This window comes from Trachypithecus francoisi, unplaced genomic scaffold, assembly GCF_009764315.1.
Source record: "Trachypithecus francoisi isolate TF-2019V2 unplaced genomic scaffold, Tfra_2.0 Lachesis_group5, whole genome shotgun sequence".
Taxonomy (NCBI): domain Eukaryota; kingdom Metazoa; phylum Chordata; class Mammalia; order Primates; family Cercopithecidae; genus Trachypithecus; species Trachypithecus francoisi.
This window is the reverse complement of record NW_022681470.1, coordinates 32910703-32931925: the sequence shown is the minus strand read 5'-3', so window position 1 is coordinate 32931925 and position 21223 is coordinate 32910703. Positions and strand designations below refer to the sequence as shown.

At 41.0% G+C, this 21223-nt stretch overlaps 2 protein-coding genes across 14 annotated transcripts in view; one reads left to right on the top strand and one right to left on the bottom strand.

Annotated features, from left to right (window-relative positions):
• The window catches only part of PAPPA2 (pappalysin 2), a 636503-nt gene extending 633431 nt beyond the window's left edge, over positions 1-3072 (bottom strand). Inside the window, exon 1 of the mRNA XM_033198867.1 lies at positions 2774-3072. The gene's annotated coding sequence lies outside the window, so the exon portion shown is untranslated. The remainder of the gene's footprint in view (positions 1-2773) is intronic.
• Positions 3073-3155: 83 nt separating this feature from the next.
• Positions 3156-21223, top strand: part of COP1 (COP1 E3 ubiquitin ligase) — a 267302-nt gene continuing 249234 nt past the window's right edge. For 10 of the 13 annotated variants that reach the window (XM_033198878.1, XM_033198882.1, XM_033198877.1 and 7 more), the window contains exon 1: positions 3156-4069. In XM_033198878.1, the coding sequence (XP_033054769.1) occupies positions 3663-4069 (407 nt within the window). In that variant the 5' untranslated portion in view covers positions 3156-3662. The remainder of the gene's footprint in view (positions 4070-21223) is intronic. The other 3 variants (XM_033198883.1, XM_033198881.1, XM_033198880.1) reach the window with 3 other exon arrangements.

Sequence of the window (21223 nt, the reverse complement as noted above, 5' to 3'; positions counted from 1 at the left end):
AGAGCACAGTGCCCGCATATGGGGAGGGGCACCTCATGGTGAAAGGCCCAAGACAGCATGACAGACAGAGAGGCAAGATGGGAGCCAAATTTATCCAGTTATTAGAAACCCACTCTCCTGCAATAACTAACAGTACTCCTCATAATCTAATCACCTCTTGAAGGTCTCAACTCTCAACACTGTTACAATGGCAATTACATTGCAACATGAGTTTTGGGGGATACATTCAAATCACAGCAGTCCTCAGAATAAGCAACTTGGAAGGAAACTAGCTCTGTCGCCCAGGCTGGAGTGCAATGGCAGGATCTCGGCTCACTGCAACCTCCACCTCCTGGGTTCAAGCCATTCTCCTGTCTCAGCCTCCCAAGTAGCTGGGATTGCAGGTGTACACCACCACGCCTGGCTAATTTTTTATATTTTTAGTAGAGATGGGGTTTTACCATGTTGGCCAGGCTGTTCTAGAACTCCTGACCTCAAGTGATCCATCCACCTCTGCCTCCCAAAGGGCTGGGATTACAGACGTGAGCCACTGCGCCGAGCCTGGAAGGAAACTCTTTCACATTCCCTACATCATCAATTACAGGACAGTGTTGTGTTTTTTTCCTTTTCTTTCTTTTTGAGACTGAGTTTCACTATTGCCCAGGTTGGGGTGCAGTGGCGTGATCTCGGCTCACTGCAGCCTCTGCCTCCTGGGTTTCTTGGGTTCAAGCAATTCTCCTACTTCAGCCTCCCAAGTAGCTGGGACTACAGGAGCATGCCACCACTTCCGGCTAATTTTTGTATTTTTTTAGTAGAGTCGGGGTTGTCCCATGCTGGGCAGGCTGGTCTCAGACTCCTAACCTCAAGTGACCACCTACCTCAGCCTCTCAAAGTACTGGGATTACAGGCATGAGCCACCGCATGCGGCTGATCACAGTGTTTTCAAAGTGTTAGTCACTTGCCTCAGATTCACCTGGGTGCTGGTACAAATGCACATTCATAAGGTGGAGCTCAGAAATCTGGTTTTTAACAAGCTCTCTAGGTGATTCTTGTGGGTACCAATGTTTGAGAATCATGGGGGTAGCAATATGTTTAGCAAATAATAGGTCCATAATAACTATTTGATGATATGTTACTAAGGGCATACTATACTATGCCCTTAGTAACTTCCAAATATGTCTCTCATGTGCTGAACTTTCTCCTTTGCCTTAACCCTGTGTTTTCAACCATTGCCTACTCCTGGAGTTTTTCTCCCCCCATTCTTTGAGTTTTTTTCATCCCACACTCATTCAAAACACTCAAAACTAAACCATCTGCTGGACACCTCCAATCCTGTCATTAAGTTATTGTTATACCAGAAGTTATGTTTGGAGTCATTTCTGTTTGTTCTTCCCTGTGAATAGTCACTGCATCCCAGCCCCATCTTTTAAACAAAAGGTGGGGGGGAAGTCACTAATAGATTTTTTTAAATCCCAAAAAATAGATTCAGAGGTCATGAAGAGAAGGGGTCTCATGCTTGCACACCTGATGACAAAAACTATCACAAAAAAACTGCAAAAGCCACAATCTTTTTTTTTTTTTTGAGACAGAGTCTTGCTCTGTTGCCCAGGCTGGAGTGCAGTGGCACGATCTTGGCTCACTGCAACTTCCGCGTCCCAGGTTCAAGCGATTCTCCTGCCTCAGCCTTCCGAGTAGCTGGGATTACAGGTGCCCACCACACCCGGTTGATTTTTGTATTTTTAGTAGGGACGGGGTTTCACCATGTTGGCCAGGCTGCTCTTGAGCTCCTGACCTCAGGTGATCCACTGGTCTTGGTCTCCCAAAATGTTGGGATTATGGGCATCGGCCACCGCGCCTGGCCAAAAGCCACAATCTTACACAAAAAATACTTCTGCGAAAACATCTGCCCGGCAACTTCCTATCCAGTCTCCGACTGGTGTCACCTTGTTACTGATTTTTGCAGCCAAGGATAATGATTTAAAAACAATTACGTAATTCTCATTAAAAAAAAAATTCAAAAACCTTTGTCTCCCTTTACCTACTTGAATACGCACATAGTTTACTAAGTCATGAGTATTTTCACAATACTTTACTCCCCAATAAATATATAAAAATAATAAAATGATAGAATTGAAAAGGATAAAAATCACACAGTTGTTTCTAACTTCCACCTCTTAGAATGTAGCAAATGAGTATCTATCTATCTATTTTTTTGAGACAGGGTCTCTGTCTCACAGGCTGGAGTGCAGTGGTGCGATCTCCACTCCCTACAGCCTCAACCTGCCCAGCTCAAGCAATCCTCCCACATCGGCCTCCCGAGGAGCTGGGACAACAGGCCTGCTGCCACCATGCCCAGCTAATTATTTGTACTTTTTGTAGAGACGGGGTTTCGCTGTGTTGCCCAAGCTGGTCTCTAACCTCAGGTTCTGCCTGATCCTCACGTCCAGGCTCAGGTGATTCGACCCCCTAGGCTCCCAAAGTGCTGCCATGACAGGCATGAGCCACTGTCCCCGCCTACAATCAATTTTCAATATTCTAAAAAAGACTACCAGAAATTGTGTATTTTCTGGTGGTATTAAATGCTACGTTTCCTTGTTTTGTGCTAGAATTATATCAGATCCACAATAAACCTAGGTTCTGACTGAGCTGGGTCTGACTGGGCAAAATCTGTTTTACCATTATTATGTTCAATTTGGCAAACAGCTTTTCAAAATACCGGAGTGAGGTCGTGGTCTACTAATAAAATTGGTAACACTTGGTACAATGTTTGCAATTTGCAGAAAATTTCACTGACTTCATCTTAACTTATTCCTCACAAAGCTGTGGAATCACCATCAGTAGAGCAGGAGGCGTTGGTTCAATGCAGTGCTGTTTGCAACCTCTCGGAGCTTCTAGGTTCTTTCCGTGGGTCTCCAGCTTACGAGAACCTTCATTCCGCGGTTCGGAAGCACCTGCCTACCCATCATGAGGCAAGAGACAGCTTCTTCTTCCGGTTCCGGAACAGGGTGCGTTCGCACGCATGCGTAACACGATGACTCCGCGCTTGCGCCGATATTCTCCGCTTGGGGCGGATACCCTGGGAACCTGTGAGCGTTCGCGCCCGGCGCGCGCGTGCGCAGTCGCATTTTGAGGGTTCCGCCCCCTACATTCCCGTCTTTCAAACCACCCCACCACCTCTACCAATCATTCCACTCTCCTCAACTCTTTTACTGCATTAGGACGGTCTGCTCTCTGGCACGTTTTCTGGAGCGAAAACGGCTTGGGACAGAGAGACTCCCTTTGCCAGGGACCCAAGTCCCCGAGAGCGCGGCATTTGTGTCTGAGCGTAGCCCGGCTGCGTCCCCAGTTGTATCCCCTGCCGCGCCCGCCTCTTCCGCCGCTCTTGCGCGCGCGCACGGCCGGCCACGGCGCGTCGGGGTTGGCTGCTGCCGCGACAGCTGCGGCGGCGACCTCGACAGCGGTAGTGTCTTCTACTCCGCTTTTTTAGTTTTCTCCGCCCCCTCCCGTCGGACGCTGTTGTGTGTTGCCTTAAAAAAAAACGCAACTTTATTGTTCCTCAGCCCCACCTCCCGGCTCGTCGGGCGTCCTCAGGATGCACTGAGGCGGAGGGGAGGGGAGGCGGCGGAGGGTCGAGGTCGCGGTCCCTCTCCTCCGAGCGTCCGGCCGGAGGGGAGGGAGTCACGATGTCTGGTAGCCGCCAGGCCGGGTCGGGCTCCGCTGGGACTAGCCCCGGCTCCTCGGCGGCCTCCTCGGTGACTTCCGCCTCCTCGTCTTTATCCTCTTCCCCGTCGCCGCCTTCCGTGGCGGCTTCGGCGGCAGCGCTGGTGTCCGGCGGGGCGGCCCAGCCCGCCGGCTCAGGCGGCCTCGGGGGCCCAGTGCGGCCTGTGTTGGTGGCGCCCGCCGTGTCGGGCAGCGGCGGCGGGGCGGTGTCCACGGGCCTGTCCCGGCACAGCTGCGTGGCCAGGCCCAGCGCCGGCGTAGGAGGCAGCAGCTCCAGCCTAGGCAGCGGCAGCAGGAAGCGACCTCTTCTCGCCCCTCTCTGCAACGGGCTCATCAACTCCTACGAGGACAAAAGCAACGACTTCGTATGGTGGGTTTGAAGAGCAACTCCCTCCTTGTCCCTAAATTATGAGTTTCTGCCGCTTAGGCTCGGGGGCGGGGGGTGGCTTGTTGGAGAGCCTGGGATACTGGTCCTTTGGGGGTGTCTGCAGAGGGATTCGAGCGTTTGCAGGTTGGTGGAGTAAAGGAATGTTGGAGTAGCAAGGCAGGGTGGGGATAATAAAGAGGTAGATAAGTGTTACTGAGGAGGAAGTGAAGGGAGTTTAGGGAATAACGGGGGAAGAAGGTGGAAGGTCAAATAAATGGTTTTGGATAACAAAGTTGGCAAAGAGGTTGAGTCTTAAAATTTTTGGCTCTCTGATGAATTGAGCACCCAGTCAATCAGGAGTACTTGTTGAGATGAATTAAATTTGCAAATGGAGAGGACTAAGCTTCCTGGGATGCAGAGGGATGGAATTGGTCAGAATTTGTTTATTTTAAGTATGGTAGATGATGCTGTAAACATAAGCATGGAAGTCTTATAAAGACATGCTTTTTATAATAATGTAAGTACCCATCGTATGCATGTGTAAATATCTCTCTTCTTACATTTCGAAGGATGGGCCACTTAGGAATCTGCTGTTGAGACGACTATAGTCAAAGTCTGTTAATAAATTTTTCACTTTTCCACCAAGTGTCTTGAAAAGAGAGAACCACATTTGTTAAATAACGTCCCTGTGTCAGATGTAACTGTACTATACTGGATAACAGAGTATGCTGGAACTTCTGACTTGAGAAATGCTAGGTATAGACATTTTGTCATCATAGTTGGCATCTTGGATGATACAGAGTAGCATTTAGTCAGGACATTTGGGAGGGAGGGGTTAGTCGTCGTATTAAGTGAAAGGTGGGGTTGATTGTGTTGCTTGAGAGTGTTTTGGAATTTTTATTGGGTTTTAGATATTGGTAGGATTATGAGAAGTAATTGCTGTTAGCTAGTTAAGAACTGGTAGTGTTTTGTACTTTCCCTTTTGAGGAAATTGTTGATCGAATATTAGGCATGTAGGAAGCTGGCTGCTTGCACAGTCATTATGAGGGAAGTTGATTCAGATCAGGGTTGAAGATGGTCTGAGTTGGTGGTGTTAAATACGATAGAGCTAGAAGTTGGAACTGTTAGGAAAGTTATTGATTAGACTTACAGTTTCCAGTTCCTGCAGAAAAATGATGTCTTTATTCACCTTTCTGCTGTTTTGTACATTATTCCGGATCAGAATTAATCTGTTTTTCATTGAACATTTGAGGTATGATTGTTATTTATAAACAAGCAGTTTATGGTTGGGGCTGAGAAGTGTTTGCACTTCTACACAGTCGATAGTGCGAGTAGCTAATAAGCTAATGAAACAAAGGGGGGGTGTGAAGGATTTAGTTGTCTTTTTAGCCACTGTTTGCATTTTCATTTTTAGTATACTTAACGAACACAAACATGTTAGTCTCCATGTAAGTACACTAAAATTGAGTAAAAGATGTGAGAAATAAGGAATCGATCATTGTCATTCAGGAGATACTTGTATGACATTCACTGTTAGCCAGGCACTGTATGAACTTCAGTGCACTGTAGGCTATGCTATAGGGAATTGGGAACCCTGACTTTTTTTTAAAGAATTGAAATTTGTATTTGAGACGGAGTCTTACTCTGTCACCCAGGCTGGAGTGCAGTGGGACCATCTTGACTCACTGCCATCCCTGCCTCCTGGGTTCAAGCAATTCTGGAGCCTCAGCCTCCCGAGTAGTAGCTGGAATTACAGGCACCTGCCACCACACCTGGCTATTTTTTTGTATTTTTAGTGGAGACGGGGTTTCACCATGTTGGCCAGGCTGGTCTTGAACTCCTGACCTCATGTGATCCGCTTGCCTTGGCCTCTCAAAATGCTGGGATTACAGGTGTGAGCCACCGCGGCCCTGAGTATTTCACTTTCTAAGAATCTCATTAGTTAATTATTTATTTTTCTGGTGAGGTTTAATATTCAGAAGAATTAATTGAGAGTCTGATTTAAAACTCAAGCCAGGTTTGATTTTGGCCAGACTCTTGGGTTAGGATGATATGGATTAGGCAAGGCCCAAGGAATCTTTTTTTTTTTTTCCACTCCTATTTGGCTCTAGGTCTTGTCTTGTATGCCCCAAGGTCAAACTGTGAACCAATTCAAATTATTCTATGCTTTTATATGTAAATGAAGCCCAAGTTTGAGTAATGATAATTTTTTATTCATTTATGGGACATTTTAAAGATATGCATATGCTTCACATTTTATGTTATCCTTAGAACAATTCTGTGATGTTATATATAACCTATTTTTAATACAATACTAATTATTTTCTCATTGAGGCACAGAGAAATAATTTTGTTTCTCATTGGACAGGTAAGGACAAAATGAGAACTCAGATTTCCCAGTTCTCAACTTTGTGTTTTCTTTGTGTGCAATTAGAGAATTTCAGATCTGTAAGTTCGAGTACATGTATTTGACCTGGTGGTTCTCAAGGGGCATAGATTGGAGGAGAAGCAGCTGTTTCATAATCATATGAGATAAATGTTTTATCCCTCACCACTCCCTTTTCTTACCTGCCCACATCCCAAGAGAACATTTCTGAATTGGAGGCTGGGCTGGGCAGTGTAGTTTGCATATGCTCCCATGATGATAGGGATATGTCCTTCTCCCCTCCTTGAGAACTGTTGATTTAAATAATCACATACCTAATTTCAGTAATAAACATTGGCCTTTCCTGACTTAAAGTAAGTTTATATTTAATTGCAGAGTTGATACACAGTTTAGGGGTTTAGGTTTCATTTTTATTTTTTATTTGACAAAAGGTTGAAGGTATTATCAAGTTGAATAATTTTAACAGTGTTTTATTGATGGGGAATCTAATACAGGACAGTAGTATTTAGCTTGACATTGGATATATCTTCAACATTCAAAGGAAATCTTTGTTATTTTGATTTTTTGCAAAATTTTATTATATGGTTCATTTAACTAGACTATGAGTCTGATCTGTATTTGAAAGATGACTTCTGTTTTTTGTACTGACTCCTTTTTAAAACAATTCTATAACTGCTGCCTTTTTATTAGCTTTTCCAACTATCTCAAATGAAGTTTTCTACCTCTGCAAGTCCCAGCCATTCTTGCAGCAGAAATATGCGTTTGCATGTAGATAGTAAGCTCTTAATGAGAAAGTTGACTTTAGTCATCTGCTTGATAGAAAGTAGTTAGGATCTACATTAAATAGATCTATCATTCAGTAAATATGCGAGTGCCTATTTTGTGTTAAGCTAAGATTTTCTCTTAAGGAGCTCATGATTTAATTTGAAGAATGGCTTTTAACTGTGTAATTATAATATAACCTGGTATCATTGCCTCTCTTAGTATCATGGCAGATGTTAGTACCATTCCTTTTTCTTAGTTCCATGGCAGATGTTAAATACTCTAATGGACTGTGCATAGCACAATATATAGCCATTACCTATTAATTACATTTAGCACTAAAGATGAAGGCCATTGATCATCCTTGTTAATATAACTGGTTTCCAATTTTTTTTTTTTTTCCGTTTTTGAGACAGGGCTCTCCCTATGTTGCCCAGGCTGGTCTCGAACTCCTGGGCTCAGGCAGTCTTCATGTCTTAGCCTCTCAAGTAGCTGGGATTAGAGATGGCAGCCACCGCCTGTAATCCCAGGCTATTTTTAATAGTCTGAAAAACGTCTGGCTCTGTTTTTCAGACTATTAACAAGTGAGGTTGGGCACCTTGGTTCACGCCTGTAATCCCAGCCCTTTGGGAGGCCAAGGCAGGAGGATTACTTGAACCCAGGAGTTCGAGATCATCCTGGGCAACATGACGAAACCCCATCTCTACAAAAAATACAAAAATTAGCCTGTGTGGTGGCGTGTGCCTGTAGTCCTAGCTACTCAGGAGGCTGAGGTGGGAGGATCACTTGAGCCTGTGATGTCAAGGCTGCAGTGAGCTGTGACTGCGCCACTGCACTCCAGCCTGGAGGACAGAGTGAGACCCTGTCAAAAAAAAAGGGGGGGGGAATAGAACATATCACAGAATCTGTCGTAGTAAAGATAGTAATAGTTTGTGCAGCAATGTATATGCAATGTATTTCTCACTGGGTACACTGGTAAAAAATTTTTTAAGGTCACTGAATTGTAGGACTGAATTTCCTGTGATAGATAGGAAATTGGAAAGTTCAAGTGGCTTTTCTTTGTAGACCATTGTGAGCTTATAAATACAAGACTAAATGTATTTTAAAGAGCTGTTAAAGCATATTCAGTTACTGGAATGAACCAGCATTTATTATATTATTACTATAGTAACATCTGTCAAGAACTTATTTGAATCTGCAAAAGTCAAACTTGATGCTTCTTTTGCTTTATAATACATGTGCCATTTGGATGACAATTATGAAACATACTCTGCAGGAGATGTCATATTTTATCAGACCTGTTGGTACTGTCAGACCTGTGGACTATCAGATGGTGGGACATCAGCATCAATGGCAGCAGAAGACTTCTGTGGGTGATTTAAATGGTAGAGAAAATAAAGATGATTATGAAACAGGATAGGAAGACTATTAACTTTGAATTGTGATCTATAAATTGAGAAGGCAGTACTTGTGCAGTTGTAGTTCATTACTAAAGAATGTGTTGATAAGCAGTTACCTTTTACAAATTTTTATACCTTTTCTGATAATGAGCCAACATTACATAGGTGGGTATGTTCCATCTAAGAACTGTTACTGATTAAAGTAACTAGCCTTAAACCTTGTTGCTTACTATTCCTTCTTGTATGTGTATGTTTGTTCTTAATGGTGATTTCTTCGTGTTTTATATTATTATTTCAACCTGCTACCCTTTTCCTCAGAAAACTTCCATAGGTTGGGGGGAAAGGCTTTTTTGACGGTGAAATTAGCCCATCGTCTTTTTCCTGTTAAAATTTGTATTACAGGGTGAGTATCCTTTATCTGAAGTGCTTGAGACCAGAAGTGTTTTGGATTTTAGGGTTTTTTTGTTTTGTTTTGTTTTTGAATTTTAGAATATTTACATTATATTTACCAGGTTAGCATCCTTTTTTTTTTTTTTTTTTTTTTTTTTTTTTTTTTTTTTGAGGCGGAGTCTCGCTCTGTCGACCGGACTGGAGTGCAGTGGCCGGATCTCAGCTCACTGCAAGCTCTGCCTCCCGGGTTCACGCCATTCTCCTGCCTCAGCCTCCCGAGTAGCTGGGACTACAGGCGCCCGCCACCTTGCCCGGCTAGTTTTTGTATTTTTAGTAGAGACGGGGTTTCACCGTGTTAGCCAGGATGGTCTGGATCTCCTGACCTCGTGATCCGCCCGTCTCGGCCTCCCAAAGTGCTGGGATTACAGGCTTGAGCCACCGCGCCCGGCCAGGTTAGCATCCTTAATCTGAAAAACCTGAAATCCAAATTGCTCCAGTGAGCATTTCCTTTGAGAGTCATGTTGGCACTGAAAAAATTTTGGATTTTGCATGATTTTGGATTTCAGATTTTCAGGTTAGGGATATTCAATCTGTATACTAAATAAAATGTTCTTTAAGCTGGGCATGATGGTGCATGCCTGTAGTCTCAGCTCCAGGAGTTTGAGTCCATCCTAGGCAACGTAGTGAAACTCTGTCTCTCAAAAGTTAAAGTGCTTTTAAAATTCTTGATATGTTTTTATATGTGGTGTTGTCTGTAGGACAAAATTCTGTAAGCATTCAGGTTTTTGTGCAGACTTGTCTTTGCCTTCTACCTTACTTGTTCTTTGTCCTCTTTCTTTATGTATGTATGAGCCAAGTTCTATTCAGATAGATTGGTACTTTCTCAAACAATATATTCACTGAGAGTAACACGTTTTTCTTTATATCCTAAAATATGTTAGTTGTCCTTTCATTTTTTTTTTTTTTTGAGACGGAGTCTCGCTCTGTCCGCCAGGCTGGAGTGCAGTGGCCAGATCTCAGCTTACTGCAAGCTCCGCCTCCCGGGTTCCCGCCATTCTCCTGCCTCAGCCTCCCGAGTAGCTGGGACTACAGGCGCCCGCCACCACGCCCGGCTAGTTTTTTTTTTGTATTTTTAGTAGAGACGGGGTTTCACCATGTTAGCCAGGATGGTCTTGATCTCCTGACCTCGTGATCCACCCGTCTCGGCCTCCCAAAGTGCTGGGATTACAGGCTTGAGCCACCGCGCCCGGCCCCTTTCATTTTTCATAATTAAGTTTTATGGACTGATTTTGCCTCTGTTTCTATATAAAGTGGAACATAGAATGCAGTAGGTGGTCTGATTTCTGTTTATTGTATTTCTGGGGTAACCATTGAGAATTCATCCTTGTTTCCTAATCTCTGGTTTGGGGTGGTACATTTCTTCCCCAAATTCAGAATTGGAACATATAATCCATGCTCAAGTGTCTAGTGCACTGGAATCATCTGTCTTTAGTATTAATTCACGGGTGGGCATTTGGTTCTAAATAGAGACAATGAGACAAAGTAGGCTTTGTAAAAATTACTGATGACTGTTTTGGGGGTTCTTTTAGATACTTGCATCTCAAAGTTTGTAAATGCCAAGTCCACTCAAGTGAAGATGGAATGTGTTGTACTGACAATTCGTTTGGGACAAATACTCGTAATAGCAAGTGCTCAAATATAAATTGCTATTTGCCAAGCACTGTTTTAAAGGTTTTCCATTACTTGTTTAATCTTCAGAACAACTGTTTGATATAGATCCTCTTATAGTTCCCATTTTGTAGATGAGGAAATGAAGCTCAGAGAGGTAATATAACTTGTCTCAGTTACACAATTAATAATGGTGGTGCCAGTATTTATATTCAAACAATTTGACTCAGAGGTCAGGTTCTTAACCTGGTTACCCAAGTTAACCACCTATTTCCTTGCCTTTAGTTAGAGGCTGATTTTGTTTAAAATCAGCTTTACTAAGTTATAATTTGCATAAAATAAGTCACTGGTCGTTAAGTGTGTAGTTGAATGAGTTTTGACACGAGTACACCTGTGCAGTCACCACCCTAATGAAGCTATGATACATTTCCAGAAAGTTCACTTTTGCCAACACTTCATACTCTATGTCTACCTTCACACCTAAGACCTGGCAACCAGTGATCTGCTTTGTATTGCTGTCATTTTGCCTTTTCTGGAATTTCATATTAATGGAGTCCTTTAGTAGGTAGTCTTTTGTGTCTGGTGTCTTTCATGTGGTATAATGTTTTTGAAATTCACTGATGTTGAATGTACTATTTTTTTTTCTTTTAATTGCTTAGTAGTATCCCATTATTGTATGGATGTAACATGAGCTGTTTATTTTCTGGTTAAAAGATTTTTGACTTGTTTCTAGTTTTTGGCTATTATTTAGAAAATTCTGTAAGCATTCAGGTTTTTGTGCAGACACGTCTTCACATTTCTAGGGTAAAAATGTCTAGTAGTGAATTGCTGGGTTCTATGCCAAGTGTATGTTTAATTTTAAAATAAACTGCAAAACTTTTTAAAAACTGTCTGTACCATTTTCCGTTTCCTTTTTTTCCCTTTTTTTTTTTTTTTTGAGACAGAGTCTTGCACTGTCGTCCCAGCTGGTGTGCAGTGGTGCTATCTTGGCTTGCTGCAACCTCTGCCTCTGGAGTAGCGATTCTCCTGCATCAGCCTCCCGAGTAGCTAGGATTACAGGTGCCTGCCACCATGCCAAGCCACATTTTTGTATTTTTAGTAGAGATGGGGTTTCAGTTTCACTGTGTTAGCCAGGATGGTCTCAATCTCCGGACTCATGATCCTCCCGCCTTGACCTCCCAAAGTGCTGGGATTATAGGCGTGAGCGCGCCTGGCCACCATTTTGCATTTCTACCAGCAACAAATAAAAGTTCTTATTGTTTCACATTCTTGCTAGCGCTCTGTTTTCAGTCTTTTAAATATTAGTCATTTTTGTGGATATGTAGTTTTATCTCATTGTTATATAACATATTTTTATGTGCTTATTTTTCATTTGCATATCTTTTGTGAAGTGTCTCTTGTAATCTTTGGCCCTTTTTTCCCCGTAAAATTGCTTGTCATCTTGCATTGTAAGGGTTCTTTATGTATTCTGCATACATCTTTTGTCAGACCTATGTATTGAGGTATTTTCTCTTAGTCTGTTGCTTATCTTTTCATTTTCTTAATAATTTTTTAAAGCACAAAAGTTTTTTCTTTTTTCTAATATATCGATAAAATTTTCAGTTTTGATTAAGTCCAAGTTGATTTTTATTATTTTTAATTTTTGTGTTCTAGCTAAGAAATTAACACGAAATTAGAAAACATTCTCTTGTGTATTTTCTTCTAGAAGGTTTATAGTTTTCTTATGGTTATGATCCATTTCAAGTTAGTTTTTATATACTGTGATAAGGATTGAAGGCTTCATTAATATTATAATATCATATGTTGAAAAGATCATCTCTGTTCATTGAATTTTCTTGGCACCTTTCTCAAAGGTTAACCATATATATGAGTTTATTTCTGCAATTTTTGTTCTGTCCCATTGGTGTATATATGTTTATCCCTACATGAGTGCCATACTGTTTTGATTATGGTATCATTATAGTACATCTTGAAATCAGGTAGTGTAATTTTCATCTTTTATTTCAAAGTTGTTTTGGTTATTTAGGTTCTTTACATTTCCACATAAATCTTAGGATTATCTTGCCAATTTCTACAAAAAAAGATGTAGGATTTTAATTTTGGTTACTTTGAATCTGTGATTTACTTTGGGAAGATGACATCTTAATATTATCGAGTCTTTTGAATCATGAACATAGTATATTTCTCCAATTATTTAGGTCTTCTTTAATTTCTCTTGGCAGTGTTTTATACTTTTCAGTTCGGGTTTTTCACCATATTTTAAAAATTTATCCCTAAGTATTTTATGTTTTTGATGGTGTTCTAAATGTTGTTCTTTTAATTTCAACTTCTAATTGTTGCTAGTATGTAAATACACTATTTTTTATGTTGTCCTTGTATTTTATGACATTTTAAGTTTACTTACTAGTTCTAATAGTTTTTTGGTAGAACCTGTAGGATTTATAAGAAAAACATCCATGTTATCTGTATATAAATATACTTTTACATCTTTTAAATTTATATGCCCTATTTAAAAAACATACATTAATGGATTTGTTTGATTGGGTAATTGTTTAAAAGGATTTTTTGGACCTTTGTTAGTGAGGGATACTGGTCTGTGATTTTCTTTTAATTTATTTCTAGTTTTCATATCACAGTGTATTGGTTTGCTTTGGCTGCCATAACAAAATACCACAGAATTAGGTGGCTTAAATTTATTGGTTTTCTCATAGGTAAATAGAAATAGAAGTTTATTTTCTCATAGGTCTGGAGGCTAGAAGTACAAAACAATGTGTAGGCAGATTCGGTTTCTTCTGAGGCCTGTTTCCTTTCTTTTTTTTTTTTTTTTGAGATGGAGTCTCGCTCTGTCGCCCAGGCTGGAGTACAGTGGCCGGATCTCAGCCCACTGCAAGCTCCGCCTCCTGGGTTTACACCATTCTCCTGCCTCAGCCTCCCGAGTAGCTGGGACTACAGGCGCCCACCACCTCTCCTGGCTAGTTTTTTGTATTTTTTTTTTAGTAGAGAGGGGGTTTCACTGTGTTAGCCAGGATGGTCTCAATCTCCTGACTTCGTGATCCACCCATCTCGGCCTCCCAAAGTGCTGGGATTACAGGCTTGAGCCACCGCGCCTGGCCTCCTTTCTTTTTTTTTTTTTTTAAAAAGAAGTGGTCTTGCTGTGTCACCCAAGCTGGAGTACAGTGGCACCATCACTGCTCACTGCATCCTCAAACTCCTGGGCCCAAGGGATCCTCCTCCCTCATCTTCCTAGTAGTTGGCTCTACAGGCACGTGTCACCACACCTGGATAATTTTTATAATTTTTAATAGAGATGAGAGTTTTGCCGTCTTGCCTAGGTTGGGCCACTTTTTGTTGTGTCATAACTTTGTCACCTCTCAGTCTGTGTGTTGCCTGTGTCTTAGAAGAATACTGCTTGTATTGGATTAGGGCCCACCAATATGACTGTATTTTACGTTGATTATCTCTTTAAAGGCCTTATTTTCAAATGCAAAATCTGAGATACTGGGAGTTATAACACAGGGCTTTTCTTTTGTGAGGGATGGAAATACAATTTAACCCGTAACATAGATATTATTGCTGGTTTCACTTGTTCTTCCCCCCCCCCCCCCACTGGTTTCACTCTTTCTTTCTTCCTTTTTTTCTTTTTCTTTTTCTTTTTGTTTTTTTGCGTAGAGACAGGAGTCTCACTGTGTTGCCCTGGCTGGTCTTGAGCTCCTGGTCTCAAGTGATCTTCCCATACTTTGACCTCTCAAAGTGCTGGGACTATAGGCATGAGCCACTGTGCCTGACCAGTGCTGGCTTCTAAAAGAAGGTAAGAAATGTTCCCCTTCTATTTTCTGAAAGAGTGTGTATGAAATTGGTGTTTTTCCTTAAGTGGTTGATGGGACTTTCTAGTGAAGCCATAGTTTTGGACCTTCATATATTTTGTATGATTTCACTCCTTCCCTTTGTGGAAAGGTTTTTGATTACTAATTCAATTTCCTTAATAGACACTACTCAGTTTCTGTATTTCATGAATGTTAGTAGTTTAAGAGTTTCTTCATAACACCCATGTTGCTGAATTTATTGGCATAATAATAATATATCCCTTATTCTTTTAATATCTTGGATTTGTTAATGGTGTCACATCTTTCATTCCTGATATTGATCATTTGTGTTCTTGTGTTTCTGTTTTCCTTGAATGGTTTAGCTAGAGGATTATTAATTTTGTTTAACTCTTTTCAAATGATCAACTTTCATGTTATTGATTTTCTGTATAGTTTGTTCATTTTCTATTCCACCAATTTTCAGTTTTACTTTTTAAATTTCTTCTGCTTACTTGGAGTTTCATGTTTTCTGGTTTCTTAGTACGAAAGCTGAGATCATTGATTTTTGGCCCTCTTTTCAATAACAACACTTAATCTTATCAATTTCTCTTTCTAATCCCTACTTTAACTGTATCTTCAAATTTTCAAGCAGTTCATAATATTTCTCATTTCCCTTGTGATTTCTTATTTGAAACATGAATTATTCAGAAGTGTGTTGTTTATTTTGCCTGTACATATGCAGGTTTGTTACATGGGTATGTTGCATGATGCTAGTGATCCTGTCGCCCAAGTAGTGGACGTAGTACCCAGTAGGTGGTTTTTCAGCTCTTAACCCCCTCCCTCCCCGATTTTGGAATCCTCAGTGTTTCTTGTTCCTGTGTTTGTGTCTGTGTGTACCCAATGTGTAGCTCCTACTTAAAAAAGTAAGAACATGCGGTGTTTGTTTTTCTGTTTTTGTGTTAATCCGTTTAGGATAATGGACTCCAGCTGCATCCATGTTACTACAAAGGACATGATTTCATTCTTTTTTATGGCTGCAGTTGTTTAATTTCTACATGAAAATTCTATGTCTGATTTGTGATATAATTCAACTTGGTTCAGGTAATATAATTTGTATGATTTTAGTCCTTTTGAATTTATTGAGACTCGTTTCATGGTCCACCATAAGCTTTATCTTCACTAATGGTCCATATGCACTTGAAAAAAGTGAGTGTTCTGCCATGTGTAGGCTGGGGTGTTCTATACATGTCAAATAGTAAAGTTGGTTGATGTGTTATTTAAGTTCTGTATACTCCTGTTCATTTTCTGTATACTTGTACTGTCAATTAACATGTTCTTCAGTCGTCTCCAGTGCTAACTAGATTTGGCTATGTCTCCTTTTAGTTCTCTCAGCTTTTACTTCATGTATTTTGAAGTTTACACTGATTTAGAGTTGGCGAATTGATCTCCTTATCATTTTGAAATGTCACTCTATATTCCTGGTAATATTCCTTGTTCTGAAATCTACTTTGATGTTAATATAGCCTCTTAAACTTCATTTCTCTCTTCCCTCCCTCCCTCCCTGCCTTCCTCTTTTCCTCTCCTCTCCCTCTTTCTCTTTCTCTCCTCTCCTCTCCTTTTTCTCTTCTCTTCTTTGAGACAGGGTCTCACTCTGTCACCCAGGCTGGAGTGCAGTGGCGTGATCACAGCTCACTGCAGCCTGAATCTGCCAAGTTTAAGTGGTCCTCCCACCTCAGCCTCCTGAGAAGCTGAGAACACAGGCGTGGACCACCACATCTGGTTGATTTTTTTATTTTATTTTATTTTTTAGAGACAGGGTCTCGCCATGGTGCCCAGCTGATTTCAAACTCCTGGGCTTAAGCGATTCTCCTGTGTTGGCCTCCCAAAGTGGAATTACAGGCGTGAGCCACTGACCTGGCCTAGCTTTCTTTTCATAAGTGTTTACATGGTATGTTTTTATTCTTCATGTCTACTGTGTATGTGTTGTAATATTTAAAGTGGATTTCTTGTACCCAGAGTATAGTTGAGTCTTCCTTTGTGTTTAGTATGACAATCTGCCTTTGTTGTTTCAGACAGAGTCTTGCTCTGTCACACAGGCTGGAGTGCAGTGGTGTTGTCTCGGCTGACTGCAACCTGCACCTCCTGGGTTCAAGTGATACTCCTGCCTCAGCCTCCCGAATAGCTGGGATTACAGGCACATGCCCCCGTGCCCAGATAATTTTTGTATTTTTAGTAGAGACGGGGTTTCACCATGTTGGCCAGGATGGTCTTGATCTCCTGACTTTGTGATCCGCCTCCCTCAGCCTCCCAAGGTTCTGGGATTACAGGCGTGAGCCACTGCGCCCAGCCGACAATTTGCCTTTTAGTTGGATTAGCTGGACTGTTTACATTTTTTTTTTTTTTATTATACTTTAAGTTCTAGGGTACATGTGCATGACGTTTATATCATGTATAACTCCCCAAAGCAATCCCTCCCTCCTCCCCCCTCCCCCTGATAGGCCCCAGTGTGTGATGTTCCCCTTCCCGAGTCCAAGTGATCTCATTGTTCAGTTCCCACCTATGAGTGAGAACATGCGGTGTTTGGTTTCTCTTCTTGTGATAGTTTGCTAAGAATGATGGTTTCCAGCTGCATCCATGTCCCTACAAAGGACGCAAACTCATCCTTTTTATGGCTGCATAGTATTCCATGGTGTATATGTGCCACATTTTCTTAATCCAGTCTGTCACAGATGGACATTTGGTTTGATTCCAAGTCTTTGCTATTGTGAATAGTGCCGCAATAAACATACGTGTGCATGTGTCTTTGTAGTAGAGTAATTTATAATCCTTTGGGTATATACCCAGTAGTGGGATGGCTGGGTCATATGGTACATCTAGTTCTAGATCCTTGAGGAATCGCCATACTGTTTTCCATAATGGTTGAACTAGTTTACAATCCCACCAACAGTGTAAAAGTGTTCCTATTTCTCCACATCCTCTCCAACACCTGTTGTTTCCTGACTTCTTGATGATTGCCATTCTAACTGGTGTGAGATGGTATCTCATTGTGGTTTTGATTTGCATTTCTCTGATGGCCAGTGATGATGAGCATTTTTTCATGTGTCTGTTGGCTGTATGGGTGTCTTCTTTTGAGAAGTGTCTGTTCATATCCTTTCCCCACTTTTTGATGGGGTTGTTTGTTTTTCTCTTGTATATTTGTTTGAGTTCTTTGTAGATTCTGGATATTAGCCCTTTGTCAGATGAGTAGGTTGCAAAAATTTTCTCCCATTCTGTAGGTTGTCTGTTCACTCTAATGGTAGTTTCTTTAGCTGTGCAAAAGCTCTTTAGTTTAATTAGATCCCATGTGTCAATTTTTGCTTTTGCTGCCGTTGCTTTTGGTGTTTTAGACATGAAGTCCTTGCCCATGCCTATGTCCTGAATGGTACTACCTAGATTTTCTTCTAGGGTTTTTATGGTATTAGGTCTAACATTTAAGTCTCTAATCCATCTTGAATTAATTTTCGTATAAGGGGTAAGGAAAGGATCCAGTTTCAGCTTTCTACTTATGGCTAGCCAATTTTCCCAGCACCATTTATTAAATAGGGAATCCTTTCCCCATTTCTTGTTTCTCTCAGGTTTGTCAAAGATCAGATGGCTGTAGATGTGTGGTATTATTTCTGAGGACTCTGTTCTGTTCCATTGGTCTATATCTCTGTTGTGGTACCAGTACCATGCTGTTTTGGTTACTGTAGCCTTGTAGTATAGTTTGAAGTCAGGTAGCGTGATGCCTCCAGCTTTGTCCTTTTGACTTAGGATTGTCTTGGCAATGCGGGCTCTTTCTTTGGTTCCATATGAACTTTAAAGCCGTTTTTTCCAATTCTGTGAAGAAAGTCATTGGTAGCTTGATGGGGATGGCATTGAATCTATAAATAACCTTGGGCAGTGTGGCCATTTTCACGATATTGATTCTTCCTATCCATGAGCATGGTATGTTCTTCCATTTGTTTGTGTCCTCTTTGATTTCACTGAGCAGTGGTTTGTAGTTCTCCTTGAAGAGGTCCTTTACATCCCTTGTAAGCTGGATTCCTAGGTATTTTATTCTCTTTGAAGCAATTGTGAATGGAAGTTCATTCCTGATTTGGCTCTCTGCTTGTCTGTTACTGGTGTATAAGAATGCTTGTGATTTTTGCACATTAATTTTGTATCCTGAGACTTTGCTGAAGTTGCTTATCAGCTTAAGGAGATTTTGGGCTGAGACAATGGGGTTTTCTAAATATACAATCATGTCATCTGCAAACAGGGACAATTTGACTTCTTCTTTTCCTAACTGGATACCCTTGATTTCTTTCTCTTGCCTGATTGCCCTAGCCAGAACTTCCAACACTATGTTGAATAGGAGTGGTGAGAGAGGGCATCCCTGTCTTGTGCCAGTTTTCAAAGGGAATTTTTCCAGTTTTTGCCCATTCAGTATGATATTAGCTGTGGGTTTGTCATAAATAGCTCTTATTATTTTGAGGTACGTTCCATCAATACCGAATTTATTGAGCGTTTTTAGCATAAAGGGCTGTTGAATTTTGTCAAAAGCCTTTTCTGCATCTATTGAGATAATCATGTGGTTCTTGTCTTTGGTTCTGTTTATATGCTGGATTACGTTTATTGATTTGCGAATGTTGAACCAGCCTTGCATCCCAGGGATGAAGCCCACTTGATCATGGTGGATAAGCTTTTTGATGTGCTGCTGAATCCGGTTTGCCAGTATTTTATTGAGGATTTTTGCATCGATGTTCATCAGGGATATTGGTCTAAAATTCTCTTTTTTTGTTGTGTCTCTGCCAGGCTTTGGTATCAGGATGATGTTGGCCTCATAAAATGAGTTAGGGAGGATTCCCTCTTTTTCTATTGATTGGAATAGTTTCAGAAGGAATGGTACCAGCTCCTCCTTGTACCTCTGGTAGAATTCAGCTGTGAATCCATCTGGTCCTGGACTGTTTTTGGTGGGTAGGCTATTAATTGTTGCCTCAATTTCAGAGCCTGCTATTGGTCTATTCAGGGATTCAACTTCTTCCTGGTTTAGTCTTGGGAGAGTGTAAGTGTCCAGGAAATTATCCATTTCTTCTAGATTATCTAGTTGATTTGCGTAGAGGCATTTATAGTATTCTCTGATGGTTGTTTGTATTTCTGTGGGGTCAGTGGTGATATCCCCTTTATCATTTTTTATTGCGTCTATTTGATTCCTCTCTCTTTTCTTCTTTATTAGTCTAGCTAGCGGTCTGTCAATTTTGTTGATCTTTTCAAAAAACCAACTCCTGGATGCATTGATTTTTTGGAGGGTTTTTTGTGTCTCTATCTCCTTCACTTCTGCTCTGATCTTAGTTATTTCTTGCCTTCTGCTAGCTTTTGAATGTGTTTGCTCTTGCCTCTCTAGTTCTTTTAATTGTGATGTTAGAGTGTCAATTTTAGATCTTTCCTGCTTTCTCTTGTGGGCATTTAGTGCTATAAATTTCCCTCTACACACTGCTTTAAATGTGTCCCAGAGATTCTGGTATGTTGTATCTTTGTTCTCATTGGTTTCAAAGAACATCTTTATTTCTGCTTTCATTTCGTTATGTACCCAGTAGTCATTCAGGAGCAGGTTGTTCAGTTTCCATGTAGTTGAGCGGTTTTGATTGAGTTTCTTAGTCCTGAGTTCTAGTTTGATTGCACTGTGGTCTGAGAGACAGTTTGTTATAATTTCTGTTCTTTGACATTTGCTGAGGAGTGCTTTACTTCCAATTATGTGGTCAATTTTGGAATAAGTGCGATGTGGTGCTGACAAGAATGTATATTCTGTTGATTTGGGGTGGAGAGTTCTATAGATGTCTATTAGGTCCGCTTGGTGCAGAGATGAGTTCAATTCCTGGATATCCTTGTTAACTTTCTGTCTCGTTGATCTGTCTAATGTTGACAGTGGAGTGTTGAAGTCTCCCATTATTATTGTATGGGAGTCTAAGTCTCTTTGTAGGTCTCTAAGGACTTGCTTTATGAATCTGGGTGCTCCTGTACTGGGTGCATATATATTTAGGAGAGTTAGCTCTTCCTGTTGAATTGATCCCTTTACCATTATGTAATGGCCTTCTTTGTCTCTTTTGATCTTTGATGGTTTAAAGTCTGTTTTATCAGAGACTAGGATTGCAACCCCTGCTTTTTTTTGTTCTCCATTTGCTTGGTAGATCTTCCTCCATCCCTTTATTTTGAGCCTATGTATGTCTCTGCATGTGAGATGGGTCTCCTGAATACAGCAGACTGATGGGTCTTGACTCTTTATCCAGTTTGCCAGTCTGTGTCTTTTAATTGGAGCATTTAGTCCATTGACATTTAAGGTGAATATTGTTATGTGTGAACTTGATCCTGTCATTATGATATTAACTGGTTATTTTGCTCGTTAGTTGATGCAGTTTCTTCCTAGCCTCGATGGTCTTTACATTTTGGCATGTTTTTGCAATGGCTGGTACCGGTTGTTCCTTTCCATGTTTAGGCTTCCTTCAGGGTCTCTTGTAAGGCAGGCCTGGTGGTGACAAAATCTCTCAGCATTTGCTTATCTGTAAAGGATTTTATTTCTCCTTCACTGATGAAGCTTAGTTTGGCTGGATATGAAATTCTGGGTTGAAAATTCCTTTCTTTAAGAACGTTGAATATTGGCCCCTACTCTCTTCTGGCTTGTAGAGTTTCTGCCGAGAGGTCTGCTGTTATTCTGATGGGCTTCCCTTTGTGGGTAACCCGACCTTTCTCT